Here is a 20,762-nt window from a genome sequence, read left to right as displayed (position 1 = left end):
CTCCCAACCGTAGTGAGATCATGACCAAGAACAACTCTCCTCTACTGTGACGTGCATGGTGGGCCAGAGTCTTTCACTAGTACCTAAAAATGGCTCCACTCAGGTAACACGCTAGTTTAGAACCTGCATCATGGTCTGCAAACTATGGTCTGAACTTCCAAGCATATACACAAACCATGTTTTAGGACTGTTTGTCTGGTTTCATTTTCCACCTGCTTAGCATTCTGCCCTTCTGGACAGAACGACCATAACTATGGCTTGTCTACTGAGACACCGCATCAAAGCATGGTTAGAACAAACCCTGGCTTGGTTTGTGCTAACCATGGTTTCTACTTCTGGTTTGCCATCTGTCCAGCAATCCTGATTAGTTGATTCAGACACTGCACAGAACTGCTACCAGCTTTTGAGATTCAGCTGTTGCCCTCTGGGACACGGAGAAAGTCAATAATGTGCATCCTCAAAGCTTTGGAGATACACTGCTGCCTCAAACACCCCAAAAGATTTGGTTTTTGCAACGAAGCCTTGCCTTTGACCCCACACTTGGTTCCCTTTCCCACTGATGAAAAGGCGCCTCACTGCCTAATAACAAAGACTGTAGGTAGCTGTGTTGGTCTGCAAAAAAATAAAATAATAATAATAGAAACAGAAGTTTGTGAGGAGGGAAGGCAGCATGGCATAGCCTGATCTTGTCAAATCTTGGAAGCTAAGCAGGGTCAGCCCTGGTTGGCATTTGGATGGGAGACCACCAAGGATAGCAGGGTTGCTAGCAGAGGAAGGCACTGGCAAGCCACCTCTGTTAGTCTCTGCCTACTGATACTGCAATTCTTCATGGGCATGGCCAGCATCTCGTTATACATAACAACTGTTTATTTAAATTATATACTGGCAGAACAAGTATTCGATACTGGCGCATGCTGCTTTGGAAACAGCTCGGGAAACACTCACATCTTAGTAACTTGTATTTTTTAAAAGCCATAAACATCAGGTGGGAACACTTGCAAACAGGGTATAGGTACATCTAAATTGAGCACCAGAACTGCAATCAGGAAAAAAAATATATTATGGGGTTTGGAATATATACTTGACATGTTTTGTGATGCTTGCAAAATTTCAATTTTTTTCATCTTTTGAAAAAAGATGCATTATAGTTTACATGATATTGACCACAGGGAAGAGAGAGAAAGAGACCGTTTCAACCACTGGCCCAATATACTCAGCGATGTCACCACCGTGTGACGGTCAACTCAAGAAAGCAAAGTGGCCGAGGGCAACGGATCCAATCTTCTGTTTATCTTCGCAGCTAACTTGGGATGTCAACAGATGGCTCTTCTACTGTGGGGATTCTATTAATACCTCATGCACCACATGACTGGCATCAACTAAGGGTGACAGTTAGAAAAAGAGTTCATGCCGATGCCGTCTAACACCAGCTAATCTGGTTTATTTTTATGACTCACCATTTCTTGGGGCGGGGGGGGGAGACGGGAACAACTAACATACGTGCATGCAGAGAGAGAGAGATGTGCATTTTTCAAATAGCCTAGGCTTCCAGCCTAACCAATCTTCTTTTGTGCACTAGCCAAGGGAGATTATGCGAAGGGAAGCTTATAACCACACAGGGCGTAGCAGAAATAGTACAGTCACATGAGGCCTGTAGAAGAAGAGTTGGTTTTTATATGCCAACTTTCTCTACCACTTAAGGGAGACTCAAACCGGCTTACAATCACCTTCCCTTCCCCACAACAGACACCCTGTGAGGTAGATGGGGTTGAGAGAGCTCTAAGAGAGCAGGGACTAGCCCAAGGTCACCCAGCTGGCTTCGTGTGTAGGAGTGGGGAAACCAACCTGGTTCACCAGATTAGCCTCTGGTGCTCATGTGGAGGAGCTGGGAACCAAACCCGGTTTTCCAGATCTGAGTCCACTGCTCCAAACCACCACTCTTAACCACTACACCACGCTGGCTGTACCATGTAGCCTGCTCAACAACTGAATCAGTTCTAAGTATTTTTTTTAACTGAGGGTTGGAGAGAGAAATAATATTATATTTATTTAAAAGATTGCAAGCTCCCATTGTACGTAACCTTCATGAGTTATTTATCAGGTACATTTTTATTCAGCTCTTCCCTCAAGGCAGAGTTGGTCATTCTCCCCTTCCTCCATTTTATTCTCACAACCACCACCCTGCGAGGTAGGTCAGGCTGAGAGAACTCACCCAAGGTCACCCAGCAAGATTCCATGGCTATGCGGGGATCTGAATCTGGGTCTCCCAGATCCTAGTCTGACACCCTACGGACCACACCAGTTTACAAAATCCATCAAAAACACAGCCTTGGAAATGTACCCTCCACATACACAGCTGGTGAGCAGATGTTTCTACGGCATCTCCCAAATCATCAAGGTTTCCCTGCTTCTTCTGTTCTGGCTATTTTTCTTACTTTGGGCAGTGGGGGTAAAATTCCACCCCTCCCTCCCAGAACTAGTCTTTTAGAAATGTTACTGCAAGAAGTATGAAATCAAGACCACAGCACACAAAGTATTCTCCCAACAAGTTCCGTCACTTGAGCCTGTGCAAAGGTGGAATATCCTGGAAGTGGGGGGAGGCAGGTTTTTAACATGGTTTTAATAAATTTTACATCCACTTTTAAAGTTAGTGCTTTATCCCTTTGTTACCCATCTTGGGTGCTGAGATGCTCACGAGAAAGGCAGATATATAAATATTTTAAAATAAATACCTGTTTGCTTGCACTAAAAAATTCATCGCTTGGCTTGGATGGCAGCTTGCCCAACTGGGCCAGACATATGCACCATAATGCAATTCACCCGGAACAGAGTTCTTTGAATTTCCTAACATAATAAACCAGTTCTGCCTGACGTATTAGCAGCGAGAGCGAGTCACCTTGCAAAACATTACGCAAGGGTGTATCACATGGCACATTCTTGCAGAGCAAGGAATGTTGTCGCTGATGTCCGCCTAGACTGGACACCTCAGAAAGCGAGTGAGGCTTCCTGAAATGTGGACGACTGGGATGGGGGTGGAAGGGAAGGCTTGCTAATTCCAGAAGTGACCGTCCACTCTGCCTGCCTTGCTGGTTGCTCTTCTTGCTGGAGCCAGCATGGTGCAGTGGTTAAAGAGTGGTGGTTTGGAGCAGTGGACTCTGATCTGGAGAACCGGGTTCAATTCCCCACTACTCCACATGAGCGGTGGAAGCTAATCTGGTGAACAGGGTTGGTTTCCCCACTCCTACACATGAAGCCAGCTAGGTGACCTTGAGGTAGTCACAGCTCTCTTAGAGCTCTGAGTCCCACCTACCTCACAGGGTGTCTGTTGTGGGGAAGGGAAGGTGATTGTAAACCGGTTTGATTCTTCCTTAAGTGGTAGAGAAAGTCGGCATATAAAAACCAACTCTTCTTCTCTCACCTGTCACTCACAGCTATGTCTATGCTTGCCCCTTGCGCTTTGGCAGCAGGCAATCCCCCAATGCTACCCTCAATAACGTAAGGAACGGGAGAAAGAAACGGGGAGAAAAAAACGGGGATGGAGCTAATGGTGACACTCTAGGAATTTCCCCCAATGCTACCCTCAATAACAGGAGGAAAGGGAGAAAGAAACGGGGAGAAAAAAAACGGGGATGGAGCTAATGGTGACACTCTAGGAATTTCCCCTAGTCTCTATGATGTTTACCATAGAGACTGGGGGAGACTATACAGAATTATAGACTACAGAGAATTTCCCCTAGTCTCTATGGTGTTTACCATAGAGACTGGGGGAGACTATACAGAATTATAGAGACTACAGACTAGGGGAAATTCCTAGAGTGTCACCATTAACTCCATCCTCGTTTTTTTCTCCCCGTTTCTTTCTCCCGTTCCTCATGTTATTGAGGGTAGCATTGGGGGATTGCCTGCTGCCAAAGTGCAAGGGGCAAGCCTCAGTGTTTACCACAGAGACTGGGGGGAATTCCTGCAGCATCACCCAGAAGTGACATCACTTCCAACTTCATCCCCCAGGCACTACCCCCAAATCTCCCAACATATGCCAGCACAGGCTAGGAACTCTAACTATGACTGGCATGCATGTTTCATCCCTCCCTAACAAGCTTTGCTGTTGTCTGAGAAGAAAGAACAAATAAAATCCCACATGAGCAAATCATCAAGAGAAAAAGAGAAAAAGAAAGAGAAAGAAATTTGCTCTGATCATTCGCTCTTTTTTAAAAAAATGGTAGTTGCCAGGAACCGACACAAAGTGACTGGCAGACATTTCCCAGAAGATCTAACAAAATTAGACTTGAATACCTTCTATCAGATAAGAACCACCAAACGACACGATTGGTTGCCTGGTTTTGCACCCAGGTCTGTAATCACAGAAAAATTAAGAAGGGCATTTAATCCTGAAGGGTGGCAGAGATTTTAGTTCCTGAAATGACTTAATCTCTAGTATTTGCCCAGGAGAATGTCAAAGTGTTAAATTGCTGATAGATGTGTAGTTTTTAGCCGATATCTATTAGGACTATCCTGTGTTTATCAAGATTATTCGTATATAATTTTTATTCTTTCCGTAATTAACGTTTCCTTTATATAACTACTGGTTGTGGACTGTAATAATAAAGAACTAAGACTGGCAGACCAATGCAACTAATAAAGGGCTTTATTTCCACAACTGGCGAACCATTTGCGTGACACGTGGACTAAAGACCCCTGGGCCTGCATGATCCATGTGCAAGTTCCCCACTGGGAATTCAATATCCAGATGTGTCAGGGCCTTGTTTTGGACTGGGGTGCACAAGAAGGGGCTTCAGCATCCCCCCATGCCATTCTCCCAATGTGAAACAGCCCCGAGGATGCTATTTATATTGTTGGGGGCTCCAACAATATAAAGTAGGGGAGGGACTGTGGCTCAGTGGTAGAGCATCTGCTTGGCATGCAGAAGGTCCCAGGTTCAATCCCTGGCGTCTCCAGTTAAAGGGACTAGGCAAGTAGGTGATGTGAAAGACCTATGCCAGAGACCCTGGAGAGCTGCTGCCAGTTTGAGTAGACAATACTGACTTTGATGGAACAAGGGTCTTACTCCACCTCTGGCATTTTCCTTGTATTGGGACTACACTCAAGCCACCTCTTCAATTCGTTCATTTGGCTCTGGTCAAAGGTACACGGATGACCATTTTCAGTGTAACACTTCCACGTAAGTGTGCTCAAAACATCAAAAAGCTGGCCTGAAGCCTATACAATACACTAGCCCATGCGTTTTCAAGGTCTTTCGCCCTTCTTTCCAAACACGAGAGCTAGAAACCTATTTTGACAAGCATCTCTCAACATTAAAGCCAAACAGAAACTTGCCCAAACTACTATTATGGTAGCCACCATACTCAATGTCACAACTGATTTCCTGTTAACACTCTCCTTATCCTATCCCTTCACCAGCGCATTCCAAAAGTTAGGGTTACCAACCTCTAGGTGGCACCTGGAGATCTCCCGCTATTACGATTGATCTCCAGATCTCCTTGGAAAAAATGGTTGCTTTGGGGGGCGGACACTATGATATTATACCTTGCAGAAGTCCCTCCGCAAGCTCCACCTCCAAAATCTCCAGCTATTTCCCAACACAGAGCTGGCAACCCAACCAAGAAGTGTTGGTGAAGTGCCAGGACTTTTACAACTCTTTCAAAACTGAGGAAGACAGCAGCATTGTGCTAAGGCCAGGGCACAACCTAAGATGGGCATTTGGAAATCGACAATCCGTAAAACGACAATTCCTTAGACAGCTGAAGACTTCCAGAACCTAGCCCTGCCAAGGATGTGGTATTTTATAAAATGAGCTACTATTCATCAGAGACTTGGCTGATAGGATCAATTTATTTAAAACATCAGGTTCTTATTTGAGTTTACAGTGGGTAGATGGAAGACCGGTTTCCTTTTTTGCCAAACCGCCAGCTCGTTTCAATTAGAGAGTTCTGAATTTATAACTAGCACTCTGGTTCGGAGGCTCCAGGAAATAAGGGAAGTGCTTGAAGAAAAACACAGTTATTAGTTCTTAAATGTTGTAACTTCTGCATGCCAGCAAGGAAACTGTTTGGAAATGGCCTAAATTTAGAACCTATCTACACGCTGCAAAATTAAGCAGTTGAATTCTGGACTGTACCACTTTCAGACAGCAATGGAGTTATTTTTTAAATAACAACCTTCTCTTAGGAAGTTTCACTTAAGAAGTGAAATAAATTAGGATACCAGGCCACCTTTGATGAGTTACTTACATGTAAAAAGTTCTAAAGAAACATCTCCCTGCTAAAATCCTCAAGCCTGGAGCAGAACTGTGTCTATTAAATGCTTTAAAAATAACAATAACAATGCTTAATTAAAGCCACAGCTTCCATATGTTAGCATAAATTTGGGTTTTTGAATATTTTACTTCTACTAATCACAGGGACAAGCAAAAGACACTAACCCACCCCCCTTCCTCAGAAATCCCAAACAGTTCATGGAGGCCAATAAATCACAGCTGGGTTTCTCAAGGTTTGCAAAACGGTATGAGTTCGTTGCACTGCCAAAGCAGTCCTTTAAGGCTGTTTTGAAATCCTGGCTTTTCAACTCCACGAGGAAGACCTCGTGGTGAGAATGCCGATCCGTCTCATAAAAATGTTGGGAGACCCATCTGAAGCAGATTTTCCTTTTTGATTTGACAGCATGTTGCCTTTTTAAGGGTGGGCTCTCTCTAGGGTTGTCAGGTGCCCGGTGGTGGTGGACAAACCCCCGGTAATTTACCCCTCTGCCCACCGACCACCTGAGGGTCAACGGACAAACGTGTGCCAGGAGAAGGGGGACCTAGCAGCCCTAGCTCTCTCCCATTTTCATGATTTCTCCCCCTTCATGATTTTCTTTCACGTAAAAGGCTACCGTGAGCAATTCCAAATTTGAACAGCTACACAAGGGGCGTCGAATTAAATTCTTATGAGAGTTGGATATGACATAAATGTCACTTGGTCGGGCCGGGCCATGCCTCGCCAGCCCAGATGGGGGGGGTGGCTGCCTCGAGGGCCGGATAAGAGCTCTCAAGGGGCCGTATCCTGCCTGCAGGCCTTATGTTTGACACTCCTGAGCCGCACCATGAGACTGGTTGAGAAGCAAGCTGTGGACAAAAAAAAATTTTTTTTTAGAGGGGTCCTTCTGAATTTCTCTTGCTTTCCTACCAACACAACTTTTATAAAGAATGAGTCAGTAAAAATGGCTGCATTCTTCCATCCAGTTTCAGGAACAGGAATGTCCTAATTTAAAGTATAAAAGTCTAGGTGACACCCCAAGACACATCATGCCAAGTTTCCAAGAAATGATTCAGGCAACAGATAATTTTTTTCCTGGTATATTGTGCAGTTCTGAACTATGGGCAATTTTGCCGACTGGCACATGAAAAATATACACAACCTTTTCCACATATGCACATGGCGCTACCCATTTTACTCATCTCTTGGACAACAACTCATTTATCTCCACATCATGGATTCATTCCAATGACCTTAGGCCTGGCATGCTACCAAACACACCTCAATGAAAAGACAATTATAAAGAGGTGCATGTCAGAACAAGAGTGCATGGTGTCCTTGGGCCTGTCTCTTGCCTCCTTCAACATTGAGGTTTGTTGAGGGGAACAGAAGAATGCCAGGAAGGTTGGCCATGCTGCAGGAGCACCCAACAACAACGTCCTCAGGTACAAATAGCTTCATTTTCACTAATTCCTCCAACTATGCAGAACCAAGTCTTACTCAAAACTTTTGCACCAGAGGGTTGTTCAAACCGCAGCTACACTACAAACGTCATTGGTTCCCCCAATAAACGTCAGAAGCAGGGAGATCTTAACAACAGAATATAGGAGCACCATCCAACAACTCCTCAAAGTTCATCACAGTAGGGGCCTGTACCTCAACTCGACCCCCATGGTTCTGAACAAAGCATGATTCTGGATAAACCAGGTCCACTTACACTTTGCTGTACACCTTCCTTTGATGAATACTTCCTAAGAATGAATCTGGTCACTGGTCCAACTAGTTTCCCATTGTTTGCACTGAGGCAATGGCTCTCCAGGTTCTCAAGGACAGAAAGTATTTTCCCAATACTTGTTACCAAAGACCCTTTAATTGGAGAAGGAAGGAATTGCATATGGGGCTAACTATATACAAAGCATGTGCTCTACCAATAAGGTACAGCCCCTCTGTGACAGACTGTGTGGATCTGGATGAGACAATATTTTGTGTATTTTTATGAAGTTGGCTTATACCACATTAAGAGTGCCCCTGTCTCTACCTATGAAAGTTATGATGGACGCTGACTTAGAACTGCACTCAAATGTTGGCCAACAACCTTAACACCCACTGGTCTTGTGGTTTTCCAGGAGGGGGCCTGAAAATATCTTTGGATGTTCACCAATTCTTAGGGTTTTCTTCCCAACCATAATGAGCCATTTGTACTTTGGGAGATAGCCTCCTAAATTTCATTTAACCCTTCTGAATTTATCAATACAAATCAATTTTTATCCTTTGCATTGCAACCGAATATTCCATGACTCTTGAATGTGTACCACTTTGTGTTTAAAGTCATGTAACCTAGTCCTGTCCCCATGTACATAGTTAACAAGTCCCACCACATTCACTGGGACTTACTCCCAAACAGCGAGTGCAGCTTACGAGACTTAAAGACGAGTGACCAGAAAATAGAAGATACCATACCTATTAGCACTCAAACTGACTCCAGCAAAATGAGCAATCCAGATCACAAAGATAATTCTCCTAAACAAGGACATGTGAACATCTGTCAGAAGATGATTTGTAGTTCTGCTACATTTGTACTCTTCAAACTGCTTGCTGCAGGATGACCACTCACTGTAATTGGGTTACTTTGGAATAAATCATCTAACAGCTTTTGCAAGTTCTGTCCTGCATGTGCTTTCTGAAGACTGCATCTAGGTTTAATGCTTTGGTGGGGCAGAACATTCTCTTCCCACTTACCCGTACGACGTAGTTGAATCGCCTGGAATCCAGAATAGCATTTGAAAAATCGAGTCTGTTGAAAGCTTCTCCAAGGGTGCAATAGCCGTGACGCTGAGAAGAGGGGAAAAAAAACTAGTGATGTACTTGTGTTGAAGATTCTGAACGAGGCCAAAAAAAGAAGAAGAAGGGGGGATATGGTCTAACATTAGTACTGTCAGACAACATAATCGCTGTTGATGTCAAACGAAGGGTTTACATCACCAGAGACAGGGCTCCAAATGTAACACAACTGAGCTACACATTCAACCAACCCAAATGGCATAGCCCTCCTACTGCTATATTACTTCAGAACGAAAGCAGGGCATCATCATGATGAATATTCCCTCACATCAAACACCCTCTGCTGACAGAAGATGAGTTCACATCAAAGAGGACTAAGCTAGAACCTTCTTCTCCAACAGAGTAGCTTTCAACAGACTGTTTAGTTTTTTACACTGGAAGTGTTCAGATATACTGTTGACCACCTACATGCTGTAAGTGGTATAAACCACACAATTCACTTAAATGGGTCAATTAGTTCAGGGGTCCTCAACTTTGTTGAGTGTGGTAAATCTCGGCATTCTGAGACAGCCTAGTGGGCGCTACAACAAAAATGGATGTCATGGGGGGGAGGCATTTTGAAATATTAGCAGGTTCCAATCTTCTTATGATGGGGGCACCTATTTCCAAATGGATGATTCCTTCAGACCCAAAGGCAATGCTGTCTGGATTCTTCTGAAGTACCTCTAGCTCCAGTGAGGTGAAGGAAAGTCAGGATTTGGCTCTTTGTTCTGGGAAAGAAGCAAATGGGTACCAGGAAACACACAGGTGGCACCATCACTGGAGAGTCCCAGACCAAAACCAACACCTTCACTAAGAGATATATTAGTCTTCGCCATTACCAGACAGTTATAAGCCACTCTAGCTGTGGTAGATGGGAGAAAATGCTGTGTAAGGCAAAATTAAAATGAGTATACTTACTTCTTTGGTGCTTCCCTTGTGTACGTAAATCCATTTTTCTTGATGAAAATCTGTTCAAATGAAAAGCATAATTCCTTTAAAACTAAAAATTGTGATCCCACTCCAATGTGCTCCTTTCTAACTGATTCCCCCTCCCTTGGATTGCAGAGAAAAAGAAAATGGAACAAAGTTGATTCCTTTCACTTCTGAAATCTTCAGATTGGAATAACAATGTTTCAGGCAGCATTGCTGAAATATTCTCTCTCTCTTTTGTATACACCTAATAATTCTGCAGTCTTTTATAAACCTCTAGAAAGAGGGCATATATTATTAGCATTTCAGCTAATATTTTTAAAGTGTTTTCATGTTTCAATGCCTTCTATTCCCTGGCTCTTGACAAATAATGTGGCTTGCCAGCTAATCGACTCGGTAAGAAATCCCTGGATATTCTAGCCACTGATTTTATTAATTCCAGTGAAAAGACAGATCTGAAGCTGATCCAAACTACCACCCATTCTCCAGTGCCACAATGCTAAAAAGAAAAAAAGCTCAACACCATACAAAGAAATTCATAATAGCCTTATACGGTGATCTTTCTAACAGTAGGATAGTTTTTGTCACAATCTATTATTTGAGCACCTTATGTAAAAAAAAGAATGGATGTATCTACATCTGAATCAGAGGACTAATGGAGCCAGGTGTGATCAATTTGATTAAAGGGGAAGACACCCTGTTTGAGTGTTTCATTTTAGGCCTAGTTCACACATGCAAGAATATGAGACAGCCCTAGCCTTGCCAGTACCCCAGTCAGGTCAGGAGACCCCCCCCCCCCCACTCCCAGGTTCGGTTGCCCACCACCACTCTAAGTAGCAGTGGGAGAAAATGCTTTTAAAAGGTAATTCCTAGAGCTACCCTATGTTACTTTCAGGTTTTCCCCAGAAGTGATGCAATGGCGCATATGCCATCATCCTATGCCCAGCCCCCAAACCTCTGGCCAGTTATCAAGCATGGTCAGGCCCGGCAACCCTGGAAAATCCTGTGTTGGTAGAACAGACCGCATCATTTCAGATTGCCTGTGAAGGACCACGAAGGAGCATTTTCTGAAATTCTCCTCACGGATAAAAACTCCTTGCAATTTTTTTTAAGCGAGTGTCAAAGACGACGCAGAGTTGGTTTTTATATGCCGGCTTTCTCTACCACTTAAGGGAGACTCAAACCGGCTTACAATCACCTTCCCTTCCCCTCCCCACAACAGACACCCTTTGAGGTAGGTGGGGCTGAGAGAGCTCGAAGAGAGCTGTGACTAGCCCAAGGTCATCCAGCTGGCTTCATGTGTAGGAGTGGGGAAACCAACCCGGTTCACCAGATTAGCCTCCGCCGCTCATGTGGAGGAGTGGGGAATCAAACCCGGTTCTCCAGATCAGAGTCCACCACTCCAAACCACTGCTCTTAACCACTACACCTCAGAAGAAACAAATGGAGGTAGAACCTTTCTTCCAGCTGCTTAGTTTTCCATCTGCAGGGAGCTTCATATGTGAAGGAACATTCAAAGAAGGAATCCATCACCTGCAGTCTCACATGGGGCAGCCCGTTCTGCCACCCCATTCCCCTATGTGTATCAAGCTGGCCACAAATGAAATCCCGAGTAGAACATTTTTCATTTCTGCTTTTTCCCACATAGCCCCTTTCTCCCTAATCTACATTTTTTTCCCATTTGGGCTGCCACCGACAACCTACAAACAACCCATCAGAGAGATTTATTTCAATGGTGTTCAATTATTTTATGCCTTCGATCCTTCTTTTCAGACATCCACCATCCTGAGCATTTGGCAGACGTGTTTGAAGGAACGACACGGACGTACAAATGTCGCCTGTAGGGATGTGTACATGCAAGAAGGGGAAGGAGAAAAAAAGAAGTTGGAATCGGTTCACTTGAATGTACCATCGGAAAAAATGGCTCTCCTCCTGCCAAATGTGAACGACAAAAAAAAAAAAAAATCTGAACTAAAACAAAACAAAACATGAAGGCATGGAGCAAGGATTAATATCCCAGGAATAAGTCTCCATGCTGAAAGTGATCCAAGTTCCCTGGCTAAAGGTCAAAACATGGGAGCAAAATCTCTCCAGGGACTTCTAAAAGAGCTAGAGGTCATTTTATTGTGTGAGAAGTGGAAGGTTTTTTCCTCCAAAGACTGATGTATTTTTTTTTAAAATGCTGCTCAAAATAACAATAAACATCTCCCCAACCAATGTCTTACACTGAATCTTTGTCTTGTTGTTCAGATGGTCTTTCTTTCTCTTCTTTACAGCGACGTCACAGTTGATGCTGTTGAAAATGTTCTCCTTCTCATAGTCTTCTTTTCTGCAGTAACTGTGGACGGCATCAGAAAAGGGGGAACATTTTTAATTTCTTTTGCATTGATTGAAAAATGGAACTGCCTCCCTTTAATTCAGGAATAATACTGCCATATCCTGGGGGAGAAGAAGAAGAGCTCGTTTTTATATGCTGACTTTCTCTACCTTTTAAGGAGAATCAAACCGGCATACAATCTCCTTCCCTTCCTCTCCCCATAACAGACACCTTGTGAGGTAGCTGGGGCTGATAGAGTTCAGAGAGAACTGTGACTAGCCCGAGGTCACCCAGCAGGCTTCGTGTACAGGAGTGGGGAAACCAACCCAGTTCATCAGATCAGAGTCCACCTCTCCAAACCACCACTCTTAACCACTACACCACGCTGGCTCCAGTTGGGAGATAACTTTAGATATTTAACAACAGCGGCAAGAATCATATGGGCGAAAAAATGGAGATTAGAAGAAGTACCCACATTGCATGAATGGCATCAGAAAGTTATGGAGTTGGCTGGATTTCCGACTTTGATACAGACTGGAAGGTATGGTCAGTATACATAAATCAGTATTTCAGGGATAGAAAAATGACCTTAGGTTTTAGAACCTAAGCTTATGAAACTGTAGACTAAGGTGAAAATAACTAAATAATAATTAAAGTAAAAACAGATAAAATCAAAATTATTCACAAAAGAAATAATAATATAATATTCTGATCTGTTTGAGGAGAGTTGGAAGTCGGTTTCTGTATTGTTTTATGTTTCACTTTTTCTTTTCTTTTTCCCCCTTCACTTACTTTCTTTTTTTTTATACTATGTTCGTTTGTATATCTTGATATTTTCTGAAACATTTTGTATACTTCAATGAAACTATTTAAAAACAAACAAACCCACCGTTCTTTAAGACCACCTAGGGTTGCCAACTCAAGTTTGGGAAAGTCCTGGAGATTCGTAGGTGATGTCTGGGGAGAGCGCAGTCTCCGGATTGGAGAGAACTCAGTAGGGGTGTGATAACATAAGAGTCCGTGCTCCAAACGTGTCTTTTCCTCCAGCAGAATTGATCTCTATAGAGATCAGTTCTAATTCTGGGAGAACTCCAAGCCCCACCTGGACGTTGGCAATCCTAAAACCACTCCAGATGTATCTATAGTAGGGTTGCCAGGTGCCCGGTGGTAGAGGGCAAACCCCCGGCAATTTGCCCCTCTGCCCGCCGACCACCTGAGGGTATATATATATATATATATATATATGTTGGATAGAGACCCCTTGCTCAGACTACAATCTGGGAGACCCAGATTTGAATCCCCACTCCACCGTAGATGTTTGATGGGTGCTCTTTGGCCATTCTAACACTCTCGGTCTAACCTACCTCACAGGGTTTTTGTAGAATTGCCAACCTCCAGGTGGGACCTGGAAGCCTCCACACAACAGAGACCAGTTCCCCTGGAGAAAATGGCTGCTTTGGAGGGTGGCGTCTATGGCATTATGCCTCACAGAGGTCCCATCCCTCCTCAAAGCATGCCCTCCCCAGGCTCCACTCCCAAATCTCTAGGGATTTGCCAACCCAGAGCAGGCAACCCTAGGTTTCTGGGAGGATAACCCAGAGAAGAGAATGATGTAAGCTGCTTTGGGTCCCCATTGAGGAAAAAGGCAAGGTAAATATAGTAAATAAACAAATAAATAGTGCCAGGTCTTTCTGTGCAACTAACTGCATAGGAGGAAAAAGCAAGGTTTATGTGGGTAGGCTCCACATCACCAAGGCCCTCCACATGGTTCTGGGTTTCAAAGGATCCTGGGAAGGCACAGCACCAAAGGCATGAGGTTATGGTTTTGGTAGTGTTTGAAAGGGTTATTGAGAACGGATATCCATGCGTCCAAGTTGCCCGACTTAAACAGCTAGACGTTTGATCCATGTTGCTCAATACAGTCTACTCTGACTGGCAGAAGCTGTCTAGGGTCTCAGGCAGAGACAATCTGTTTCCAATACACATTAAGATGCACCAAACCTGGGACCTTCTGCACACAAATCATGTGCTGTACCAGTAAGTCACAGCCCCTCCCCTAAGAAAACATATGAAACCATGGTTTCCCCAACCACTGGTTCATCTAGCTCAGTAATGCCTGCCCTGGTAGCAGCTCTCCAAGGGTCACAGCCAGAGAAAGGTCTTTCCCCACCCCTGTCCTGTGAGATCCTTTAATTGGAAATTGATCATGTTAAACATGGGGCCGTCTACATACAGAACATACACTCTTCCACCAAGCCACAGCCTGCATAGTCCATCTGGAGCAGCCTGAATGGCCAAGACTAGCCCAAACTTGTCACAGCTTGGAAACTAAGCAGGGTCAGCCCTGGTTAGTAGTAGTAGACGACCACCAAGTAAGTCCAGGAAGTCCAATAGTAGACTGCCAAGGAAGTCCAGGGTTGCTACGCAAAGGAAGGCATTGGCAAACCACCTCTTTTTGTCTTGCCTTGAAAACCCCTTGAGGGGTTGCCATAAGTGGGTTGTGACTTGAGGGCACTTATTATTATGACAGTTCATCTGGACCAGAGAGAACAGAGACCGCTCATGAAGTTCAAAATGAGTCCCACCTCCTGGTATTTCCTGTCTTGTGTAGACACCTTTCAAAAGCAGGAAACTTCTGTGCTGAATGGGGCAATCCTTGGTTCAAAATACATCAATTTTATAGATTGCCCTGACAAAAAAAGCAGCATGGCTGGCAATCCTGGCGCTGATTATGGCATTCACGCCCATCATTAAATGAAAATTGCACAATGAAGCACATGACTCTTCGTGACCTCCTTTAAACCTCCTCCTGCTCCTCTGATGTCATACCTTCCTGCTCATGTCATCTCTAGGCAGGTGCCTTTGGGCAGGGATACACTCAGTTCTCATGCATCCATAAGTGGCTACTCACTCAACTTACAACTGGAGATGAGCAATGCAGGACTAAGGGCTATTTCCCACATGCCGGTTATCATGTGGCATGACGTTCCAAGGACGGTGCCATTTCAGACTGCCTGGGAGCATGGGATGTCATGTTTCAATATTACCTTTGGGGGGGGGGGGAGAATTCATAACAAACTTGTATGTCAGGGAGGATGTTCCTAGCGTAACCATCTCCCGACTGCATTAATTTTCTAAATGCAAGGAGTGTCCCCCACTGTCCCACGGAGATCATTCAACCAATGCAACACTCACCTACAGTATGAAACCTAGGGTTGCCAACCTCCAGGTGTGGCCTGGAGATCTCCCAGAATTACAACTGACTACAGAGATCAGGTCCCCTGGAGAAAATGGCTGCTTCGGAGGGTGGACTTAATGGCATCAAACCCTGCTGAGGGGTCCCTCCCCTCCTTCCAAAGGCTCCACCCCCCAAATTTCCAGGGATTTCCCAACAAGGAGTTGGCAACCCTATTGAAACCACACAGATCCAATAACTTTATATTACATAGAAGAGCTTTCTCTGTGCAGTGCTTCTCGCTGGCTTAAGCAGGGGAATTCCGATTTCACACAGTGGCCAAACACATGTCCTTGCAAGGTCTACATGCAGGCCAAAGCACCTCCTGGGGGCCCCCAACCCAGAACTGCTATTCAGAGGTTTTGTGCCTCTGAACACAGAGGTTCCACTGAGTCACCGTGGCTAACAGCCACTAAGAAACCCATATCTCCATGGGGAATTCCTAATCCATCAGTTTCAGCTGGAAATCCAAACCAAGTCATTGGGGACTCCAAAATTCAGAAAGAATTTGGAGGAGGAGGATTTCTGAAGTATCCTTCAGAAATAAGACTTTTACAACTACGCCAGACGGGTGTTTGCCCAGCAAAGCGTGGTACTCGACCGGAAGGCTTTACGAACTAGGGCCGTTTCATTTATTTATTTCATTTATACCCTGCCTTTCTCCCCAATAGGAACCCAAAGGGGCTTACATGGTTCTCCTCTCCACCATTTTATCCTGACAACAATCTTGTGCAGTAGGTTAGGCTGAGAGGGTGTGACTGGTTCAAAGTCATCCAGACAAGCTTCCATGGGAAAGTGAGGATTCAAACATGGAGTCCTTGCATTTACAAAATGGATCATAGCTAGACGCTGGCTCTGATCCTGCCATATGTTCTTTGGAAATTTTTTAGGGTACAGTGGATAGGGTTGCCAACCTCCAGGTACTAGCTGGAGATTTCCTGCTATCACAACTGATCTCCAACTGACAGAGATCAGCTCCCCTGGAGAAAATGGCTGCTTCAGCAACTGGACTCTATGGCACCGAAGTCCCTCCCCTCCCCAAACCCTGCTCTCCTCAGGCTCCACCCCAAAAATCTCCATGTATTTCCCGACTCGGAGCCGGCAACCCTAAGGGTGGACGATATTGTCTTCAGGATGAGAGATAATTTTTTGTTCTGTGAACTTCCTCAAACACTTCAGTAGAGGGGAACGATGGAAAATATTTTTCATTAATCAATTAACAAGACAGAGCCACAGGGTAACACAGAGTTTAACATAACCGTGACTGCATAATTGTTCTGGATGAGTCAAAGGACAACCACCCTCAAAATGGACATACACATACCACCGACAATTGCGTCAGACTAACTGAATTGTCCTAAAATTATATATAGGTTATCAGATGCATGCACTAATTAATCTTCTTTTATTATGATAGTCTAGCCCTGATCATGAGCCCAAGGACAATGAAATCCTCTGTTGCAAAAAGATATCAGGTTTCTGCTTTCTTCTGTAACAAGATCCTGTTTGTTCTAAGCCATCTTTAGACAGCTGACTCGGTTGTTTAATCTACCAGCCAGGTCATGGTATTTATATAAAAATTGCATTCTTAATTGGCTAATATTAAAAGAGGAACATCTTGGCAGGCAGCCATCAGATAGAACTTTGGCCTTTTACCCTGTGCAATAAAGCAGAAATTAATCACCTAGCACCCATTATCTTGAATTAGTAACTGCCATAATCAAGACATTCCAATATGCATGCAAAAGAATGGAAAGTGGCAACTTATTTCTCATACTCTGCTCCCCCCTTTAAAAAGACAGGATTTCTTGGAGCATTTGCTCCCTGAAAAGAATGGAGAAAGCATGTAAGTAGAAAGGGAATTTATGTGAGAAGTCATGACCCATTGGTAGAGCATCTGCTTTGTAGGCAGAAGGTCCCAGGTTCAATCCCCAGCACCTCCAGTTAAAGGGCTCAGGGTGTAGATGGTGTGAAAGACCTCTACCTGAAACCCTGGAGAGCTGCTGCCCGTCAGAGTAGGCAAGGCAGAGCTTGATAGACCAAGGGCCTGACTATTATGAAGCCGTTTCATGGTAAAACCATAGAGATTTTTAAAAAATTCCTAAAGTGTCATGACATCACTTTGTGGTCTAAAACAGGAAGTGACTTTCACGTGCTGTTTTCCCTCTTCCTTCCCCCACTCCACTGAGCAAGGGTTTGGCTTAAGAACATAAGAAAAGCCCTGCTGGATCAGACCAAGGTCCATCAAGTCCAGCAATCTGTCTACACAGTGGCCAACCAGGCGCCTCTAGGAAGCCCACGAACAAGGCGACGGCAGCAGCACCACCCTGCCTGTGTTCCCCAGCACGTAATATAATTATAATAAGAACATAAGGAAAGCCATGCCAGATCGGACCAAGGTCCATCAAGTCCAGCAGTCTGTTCACCCAACGGCCAACCAGGTGCCTCTAGGAAGCCCACAAACAAGACGACTGCAGCAGCACCATCCTGCCTGTGCTCCACAGCACCTAATATAATAGGCAAGCTTCTCTGATCCTGGAGAGAATAGGTATGCATCATGATTAGTATCTATTTTTACTAGTAGCCATGAATAGCCCTCTCCTCCATGAACATGTCCACTCCCCTCTTAAAGCCTTTGATGAAAGAAAAGACGACTGAAGAATTTCAACGGAAATGGAAAGGATACTTTGATTACGTTAAACAAAAAAGATAGATGGTTAGAAGTATACACTGGTGAAGATGCAGATTAGGCTTTGATAATGTAGATTTTGGAAACATAAGATGAAACAGACTTTCCGAAGGAGTATAAACTTGTGTGAATGTATGTGTATGTTTGTTTGTTAAAATCTTAACAAAAATATTTGGGGAAAAAAGGCCTTCCAAGTTGGCAGCCATCACCACATCCTGGGGCAGGGAGTTCCACAATTTAACTATGCGTTGTGTGAAGAAATACTTCCTTTGATCAGTTTTGAATTTCTCACCCTCCAGCTTCAGCAGATGACCCCGCGCTCTAGTATTATGAGAGAGGGAGAAAAGCTTCTCCCTGTCCACTCTCGCCGTATCATGTATAATTTTATGGACCTCTATCATGTCTCCCCTCAACTGCCTTCTTTCCAAGCTAAACAGTCCTAAGCTTATTGTGCATTTATTAGATTGGTGCCTTGCCCTTCTTCTGGCATGTACCTGGAAATGCACAAACCAAGAGCTATTAAACAAAACTGCCGCTATTCAGACCCTTAGGCAATGGCAGCTCCCATGTGTTTTCTAAGGATGCATATTCACCACCCATTTTCTCTCTCCCCAACTCTTCCTGTGTTTTCCCAAGGCAAAAGTCATTGCAGTCATTATCTCCAATAGAAACTGTATCTGTGTTTACCCGGCTATGTTACTAGGACACAGAAATGTCACCCGATCAGATGATTTGACAGGCCTTTGTTGCCTCAAGCCCCCGGACCTGAAACTTAAGAGCACCATCTCTCAGCAGGACAAGCATTAAGTCTCTGCGGCAAGGGTGGCAACCCTTCTATACAGCAGCTGCAGTCAAGAACACTTGTGTTATTCCACAAAGCTCCCTGCAAGATACAAAATTTCTGAAAGGAGAAATAAGCAGCTTCGACTCAGGCGCTGGGGACAAGTGCTCGTTTGGATCCATGCCCATGATAAACTTGCCCTGCGTAAGCTAAGCACAGTGACGGGAAGGGCTCTGGACACGCAAGCAGACTTGGCAGTCCTTCGTAGGAATGCTTATATTGCCAAAAAGCAGCAAAGTCAATACTGTCCCATGCAACAATTTTTTAAAAATGGCTTTGGCTGCTGTGTACCCATTGTGCTGGAGTATACATCTAAGGCAGATCTCGTTCTAAACTTGCAAACGGTTTTGGAGCCGGCAGTCACCAATCAGCTGACATCTTTTTCCAAACTGCCTGGTGATCCTGTAGCGGTCCTGTGCCTGACTGCTGGGGCTAATTGGCTAAAGGTGAACAAGCTGAAGCTTAATCCTGACAAGAAAGAGGCTAAACTGGCTGGGAAGGCTGAAGTCTTGAAGGGCACTGTGCTTCTGTTATGAATCGAGGCGATGGGACTGGTTTTGAGTTTGCATGAGTCAGATAAAATTGCACAGAACAAAACAGACAGACTTGGTTTTAAAAGAATGAAAAACTTTACTAATAGGAAGGGTAAACTGTGGGATACATAAAATAAGAAACCCTTCTCTACATTGGCAGTTACCTACAAACTTGCTAGATTTCTCTAGCAGGAATCTATGGCTTAAAGATGGCCCTCTCTGCTCCTGACACTTTCCGATTCAGTCAACAGCCAAGGAGTTACACCAAACCCTGCATTACCGCTGGAGAAGCAAGCTGATGCAGACACCCCTAAAAAAAAATGCTTATCAGTGCTTGGCTCTTGTGGCCCTTTCTTACATGCTCAGGGAGAGTCAGCGTGGTGTGGAGAGCCAGCGTGGCGTACTGGTTTGGAGCGGTGGACTCTAATCTGGAGAACCGGGCTTGATTCCCCACTATCACAACAACTGTTTTTTGTAAAATCTTTTTTTTTTTACTGCATTGGCTTCTCCTGTTAAAAGGGGAGCCACTGCCAATTAGATTAGGCAATACTGACCTTGACAGACCAGTGATTGACTCAATACAGGGCAGTATCATACATGTGAAACTGGATAATCCAAGAATTAGCCACCTTCTCTGGCAAAACCTTCAATGGCATTAGCAGCCCAGACAAAGTCACCAGGTTATCCCAGTCAAACCTAGTTTCATAAGAACCTAAACTGTCTTGGGGTTATTTTTCTCTTTTGCTCTAAAAATCTTTGCTCAGCGGTCAACCAAACTGAAAGCTTGAAAGACATTAAACAAGATGCCCGTTCAGCCAAAAAGTTATAACTGTTCCCGGCAGCCTTTCATTTTGTGGGCCCAGCATGGACTCAAAAACATCTTGATCTGCAACATTCAGTTCAGGATGGAGACACAATACTTGTACTAGATTGGCCACTGCTTAAATAAAAAAAAAATCTGATTATTAAAGGCTTCCATCATAAGGACAGAAGACAGATCTCGGCTTCATGGGCCAACATACCGTTGTCTGCCAAGCAAAATAAACCATAACAGCCTGCTGGACCCAGGCAGATTACCTAAACATACTAAACCAGCAGAGCTCTTGGAGTTTAAAAACAGACTCATCCCGTTTTCGCTTAATC

The 20,762-nt window shown here is 44.3% G+C and overlaps 1 protein-coding gene across 1 annotated transcript in view; it reads right to left on the bottom strand.

The window, feature by feature from the left end:
- FBXO32 (F-box protein 32) overlaps positions 1-20,762 on the bottom strand; it is a 32,298-nt gene that overhangs the window by 8,343 nt on the left and 3,193 nt on the right. The window contains exons 2-4 of the mRNA XM_056854375.1: positions 12,230-12,342; positions 9,993-10,042; positions 8,991-9,083 (exon numbers count right to left, since the gene is read on the bottom strand). Coding sequence (XP_056710353.1) covers positions 8,991-9,083; positions 9,993-10,042; positions 12,230-12,342 — 256 coding nt within the window. The remainder of the gene's footprint in view (positions 1-8,990; positions 9,084-9,992; positions 10,043-12,229; positions 12,343-20,762) is intronic.

This window comes from Euleptes europaea, chromosome 8 (assembly GCF_029931775.1).
Source record: "Euleptes europaea isolate rEulEur1 chromosome 8, rEulEur1.hap1, whole genome shotgun sequence".
NCBI classification, from domain to species: domain Eukaryota; kingdom Metazoa; phylum Chordata; class Lepidosauria; order Squamata; family Sphaerodactylidae; genus Euleptes; species Euleptes europaea.
This window is presented reverse-complemented; position numbering and strand designations above follow the sequence as displayed.